The sequence below is a fragment of the Physcomitrium patens genome, chromosome 3 (assembly GCF_059467195.1).
Source record: "Physcomitrium patens ecotype Gransden chromosome 3, ASM5946719v1, whole genome shotgun sequence".
NCBI classification, from domain to species: domain Eukaryota; kingdom Viridiplantae; phylum Streptophyta; class Bryopsida; order Funariales; family Funariaceae; genus Physcomitrium; species Physcomitrium patens.
Window position 1 is genome coordinate 15505332 of NC_143412.1, and position 6369 is coordinate 15511700.

General features: G+C 41.0%; 1 protein-coding gene across 1 annotated transcript; it reads left to right on the top strand.

Moving 5' to 3' along the window:
- Window positions 1–2234: 2234 nt before the first annotated feature.
- Window positions 2235–4250, top strand: LOC112279979 (uncharacterized; the record flags this gene model as incomplete). The annotated part of the gene is made up of 2 exons (XM_090248937.1): window positions 2235–2879; window positions 3440–4250. Coding segments are annotated over 2 exons (1113 nt in total), but the record flags the coding sequence as incomplete, so codon positions are not given.
- Window positions 4251–6369: the final 2119 nt, after the last annotated feature.

Sequence of the window (6369 nt, forward strand, 5' to 3'; positions counted from 1 at the left end):
TAATTAACTTTCAATTATTTTTCTCTTTTAAGATTCTATTCAAGCTTAAAGATAAATAATTCTGTTGTATTAGTAAAAAATTCAAATTAAAAAGACTACTAAATTTTTTCAAGATAGTTATTTGAGACACAACTCTGTTAACTAATAAGATGTTTTTTAAGGCAAAATATAATTTTTTAAATGATATTAATACAATATATGGTCAAACTCTATTTATATTAGATAAAGTATTTTTTTGAGCATTGCAAGTTTTGTGTTAAGGAAAACAAAAAAAACAAAAAATCTATAAAACTACAAAACCTAAATTCTTTGTGTAGGCTTAAAATCTCTCAATCATAGCTATCTATGAATAAAGATTGATTCAAAATCAGCATAAGATTGTACCAAATTGATTACAGTAATAGAGATGAAAACATGAACTTTGAACAATAATTATTCCATATTTAAAAATAAATAAAGAATATCTATATTGATAAAGGTAGAAAAAAAAAAAATTTTTAGATAGGATAATTATGCTTAAATTAGTATATTAATTATTTAAAAATATTTATTGCAACACTTTGGACCATGCAAAAATCCAAAGTGTTATAAAATTGTACAATTTAATGTACTACTAATGTATGTGTTGAGAAGTTGAATTGTTATATTGTACAAAGTTTTATTAGTAATGAGATTAAGTTCAATTTAATTGACTTATTTTCTATTGATGATAAAAATACATGTGCTATCTATTTAGTAGAGTTTATAATATATTTTTTATTACTTGATTTCCAATATACAACTTAAAACCAAAAGATAAAACTCATATAAAAAAATTATAGACATTGGCACAATAATTATATAATCAAATTGATTGTTTAATAATAATAAAAATACAAATTATTATTATTACTATTATGGAAAAAATTATGAATTTATAAAAATGTTGTTTGTAATAAATATTTTAATAATAAAATTTATGTTTTAAATCTGAAGATAAAATTTGATTGAATTTAAAACAAAGTTTTAAAAATAGAAATTAAATATTTGTTTGTACTGATCTACACATATATCATTTTAAATTATAATACTCTATATCACATCTCAATGATTTATAATAATATGTTATACTTGAAACAAAATAAGGAACTCCATTGCTAGTCTTTTTATGTATATATATATATATATATATATAGTTATTTGATTTACTAGTTATTTAATCTGTATAAACTCAAAACTTTTAGATCATAGTAAAGATTTAGAATTAATCATATTCAAATATATATATATATATATATATATATATATATATATGAAAATATTAAAAAGACCTAGGTTTGATTAAATCAACCCATTCATCTTAACCATCATGTAAAAAAAAAATGATTTTTAGATTCATCTTGCATTATTGGATCTAAAACCAATAAAAAAACCAACCACATTCATCACAATTATCATATTCTTCATTAAAGATGAGTCTATTTAGTAAAAGTATGGATCTAGTTTATATATATATATATATATATATATATACGTGCATAAAAATTGTTTATTAATTTTTAGACAAAAATCATAGCAAAGTAATTAAGATATAAATAATGCAAAGTGAATGAAAATTCAAATTAATTTGAAAATACATTTTCACATTTAAAGAGAATATTAAAAAAACACATGATTTGAACATATACCACACATATATCAATGTATGCATGTGAGTATACATTAACACATGGTTGTTTATTAAATAGGAGTCTTATATGAATTATTCAATAAAAGTATATAAATAAATACCACTTTAGTTCTCTCATCAGTACTTGGAGATTCCATACTAGCTTATATAATTTCAACAATTAAATATTTATGAAGACAAAATGAATAATTATTACATATAAAGAATTGTTAAATTGATCCAAGCATTTACTAAATCAACCCACTCATTCTAATCATTGTCAAAAAATTCTCCATTGTTGGATCTGTATTTATCAAAAACTAATGAAAAAATGGTTGGATCTTCAACTAATGATGATGTGTGGATCAATTAAATAAATATTTGAGTCAATTTAACAATTCCATACATGTACATACATAAACACTAATAACTAAACTAAATAAATATAATGTATAGTTTCCCAACATCCAGGACTACACTGGTCCACAGGGGTGCCTCCACCCAAAGCACTGATGCAAAAATGACTCTGGACTCGGACTTGCAGCATTCGCATTCGTTCGGATGTGCTTTGCGGGTGTGACCCTAACGAGTTCGTCACCAAACGTCCCCGCGCGGGACGACCTCCCCATCAACCGCGCACCGCCTCCACAACTCCGCCGCGACACTTGCCTCACATCCGCGCGCACCAGCAAATGCAACTACAGGCAGCAGCCCAAGCACGTGCCGTGAAGCTCGCCGCCGCATAGCTGCCCCCATTAGGGCACCCAAACAGCACAGCAGCAGCAAAGCGAGCCAGGGCCACCATCCATCCAAACATTCATCCACCCCCGGCCCTGCCCGGACCCTCCCCACGGGCTGCCCTCCTCGACGCTGCCAGCAGAGCCGAGAATGCTGTAAAGCCGTAAGTAAAGCACCGCCCACGGTGACTCGACACTGGTTTCTCTTCGCATACTCTTTTTCCTCGCTTACATCGGAGCCGTTGGTTCCGAATTCTAACTATCTGCACGATCCATCTCGACTCAGAACTCGGTGTTGTCCCGTTTGTGCGACTGTCCTGATTTTGTCTCTTGGTTGTCGCGCAGTCGGCGGGTGTGTGCGATCGTCGCATTTCAACAGCGGGCCGGTCGCGCTTGGTGCAGGAGCGTGTGTTTGTGTGTGTAACTGTGTGTGTGTCTCGGGTGGTGTGGGCGGCTCCCCTCAAGCCTTCGCTCTTGAAAGCCTAACTATTCAGGTTGGTATGCAGTCCCGTGTTCTGAGTTTCCTGTTCTCTACGGTTAGCCCAGGGTCAGTTTCCGATGGCAGGTTGGGTATTTGTGTGGTGTGATTTATGATGCGAGAGTGAGAGATGGTGTGATTTTAGGGTGGAGACGAATGGGAGTCCCGCGTGTTGGATTCCAGTATCATCGAGGTTGCTATTTTCTTCTGTATGTCGCCTCGCCGCCTTGGTCTGTGTCGGCGTTCTTGATGCCTCGGGAGGTTGGGGGAATTGAACGTGGATCGCCACGCATCACGGATCCTCAGTTGGTTGCCTGGTGAAACCGCCTTGACTCTGCCCCATGGGTCGGTCTGTCGGTCGGTCGGTCGTTCATGGAATGTGGTGCGTGGAGTGGGTTGCGTTGTTCTTGGAGGGCATTCGAGGCAGCACTGTGAAGTCGTGAGGGCGGTGCGTGGGGTTTTCGAATTGGTGGAATCGTGGATTGAGCGGGATTCAGCTGCTGCACGGACGCGGATGCCGTTTGCGATCGTGTGCAGTGACTGACGTAGTGGAAATCTGTCCTTTGGGTTGGCAAGGCAGGAAAGATGGCGGCAGCTGTGTCGAGGAGCGTGGTGCCGGTGGGGTCTGCAGCGGTGGCAGCGGCTTCACCGTGTTCGCAGGCGTCGTCGAGGAATCACGTGAGCATGGGGTGGAGCAACGCGAGCAGCCGGTTCGCCGGTTTGCAAGCCAGCAGCCGGGGCAGCGTGAAGGCAGGGTACACCGTGACGCTGAAGACGAAGGATGCGGGGGACGTGACGTTCGAGGTGGACGGGTCGACGTACATCTTGGATGCCGCGGAGGAGGCGGGAGTGGACCTTCCGTACTCGTGCCGAGCCGGTGCGTGCTCGACGTGCGCGGGGCAAATCAAGGAGGGCACGGTGGACCAGTCGGACGGGTCATTCCTGGACGACGAGCAAATGGAGAAGGGGTTCGTGCTGACGTGCGTGGCGTACCCGACGTCGGACCTGGTGATCGAGACTCACAAGGAGGAGGACCTGCAGTAGTAGTGTAGCGAGTGTAGGGGGGAGGGCAGCGAGTAGCATGGGCCGTAGAAGTTGCCGGAGACGGCGGAGGGAGCGAGGCGCAGGTGCAATGCGCTTGGAGGTGGAGTGGAGCACATGATGCGACGGTGGCGGTGTGGGATGCACGTGCGTGCGGAGAGTCGGTGGAGGGTAGCAGCAGGTGCAGTGGTGATTTATTGGGGGATGGCAGAGGGTGAGGGGGCCGGGTTGGCGTATGAGGATGGGTGGAGTTGGAGATACGGGTAGGATGCTCGCAAGTGAGGTTAGCAGTAGGCGAGGATGTTGATAGACTTGTGGGGAATAAAAAGAGTAAAATTTTTATGAAGGAGCGAAGCGGATGTGGATGTGTGCAGATGGCGTTGCATGTGGAGTGGGAGGATGGCAATGGTGTGGCAGTGCGAGGGAGTGTGAGTGCGAACATACCATGTATTTGATGCAGAGCTGTGATGGTGGTGATGAAGTGAGTGAGGTGGCAGATGGGTGTGTATGTGAGGAGTTTGGGATGATGTGTGTATGGACTGCTGGTTTGTGGAAGTCAAAGCTCTCGGGTTTATTGCCCTTGTATATGTTGTTGGATACACAGGAAAATGACTTTTTTGTTTAGTTCATTGACTCGAATGGGCTTCTTTCTTTGATTGGATGGTTGGTATGGTGACAATTCTACGTGTATCACATTACCCTGTTGGATCGACTGGAAGTTCGTGGAACCTACCGATTCATCCTTGAAAGATTCCATGCTTGTTTAGACAGCTACGAGGGACTGTTACATTCTACAAGAATGTAATTTGTCCTTTTAGGCACCAGAATGTTGGTTGCCATCTTCGATCTTCTCGACGGTCTTAGGAAGCTTTTGGTGAAATTTAGGCTTTTTGAAATTCTTTTTTGTGTTGTTTTCATGGGTATCCTGTATTAGTCAATTTCTGTCCACAAGCCTTGGTGTTGTTTGTCAATGTCTTATTGTTAAACGATTTTGGAGCGCTCAAAATCCATATTTCCCACGTTCATAAATCTCATTCTTAACGAACTTTGGATTATGCTGAATCCGTATTTCCCACATTTATACACCTCTAATAAGGACCATATTATTTTCAATCTTTTAAATTTGGTAATTGGTTTGACCACAAACATTGGTTGTTCCCATGAGAGTCCTTCACATTCCAACAGGACTAGAAGCAGTGGATCGTGTATTTGCTGTTCGGTCCGTTGGGCGGACTTGTAACTTAGTGATGGCAATGCGCGGGTTAAGCAATTGCGCTTGTGTTTTTCTGTCGGATCGTGTCTCTTTGAAACAGGAAATGCACACGGGGGTTGCAATGCTCATGAAGTTTACAATTGGGGGCAACGTTGCATCCGTTTAATTGAGCCTGTGGGCATGGGGGCAACTGACGCGGATTCGCATATAGGAGAATTACTGAACTTCGGAAAGGCTACAACAGCAACTGTGATATTTGAACACAAGTCTGCAGCTAGTCATCCATGGTGTAACCTGTGCTATGCATTGAATATGCATGCATTGCCTTGTTGTTGCGATCATAGCATCAGCTTTAGGGTGGAGGAAGATTGAGAGTTGTTTGTCACTTAATTCAAAAGGACATTTACGGTGAGACGACGACACCTAAGTGGCTACCCGAGGCTATGGAGGTGGGCGTCTCTTGCCCGCTTACACTGCAATTAGGGCATCTTAGGTTTCAGGTTGGGATCAGCATGCATATAGTCCCCTCACGACCCGCTGCAGTGATTTGAGTATCTGGGGTCAGTGTCGCATACTGCTCCACCCAAATTTTGCGCTCCAGGTTGAATCCTTCCTTACGAAATTGACTGCCCGCCGCAGACATGACCTGGTTCAGCCCCGACGTGAACTCGAGGATGCACCACAAAATCCTGCCGCATCTCACAAGTGGCTCCTCCACAGTCATCCTGAGACAACAGTTGAGCAGTGAGGATACCCTAGACATCGCCGAACAGCATCATTTGCCCCAATTCCGACCTTAAGCCCGTATTGATCTGGGAAAGGAAGATGCCCTGCTGCACTTGCCTGTCTCTCAGGCTTTGACCCAATAATTTATCCAAATCGGGCCAGCCCCTGCGACCGGTTGGATACCCAATAAGCTTTGCAGTTCTGTTATTTATTTTTAGTCATCTCTTGTAAAATTGTAGGTTAGACTGTTGAGGGACATGAGATGCAATGCCTCAAAAAATATGTTTAATTACCTACTTCGTGGAAGAAAAAGAAACTGTATTCTTATTTGATCTATGATTCGACATATTACAACGAACGATAGGATGATTCCTATTTGTTGGGAAGGCAAATCTAAGACAAGATTTCTTTTTTTCTTTTTTTCTTCATAGGAACATACATTCTAGTAAAAATTCTTCTACTTGTAATAATGTATTGGAAAAATGCAAAGATTTGCATCTTTTAAATCCATGACTTTAATAAAAAG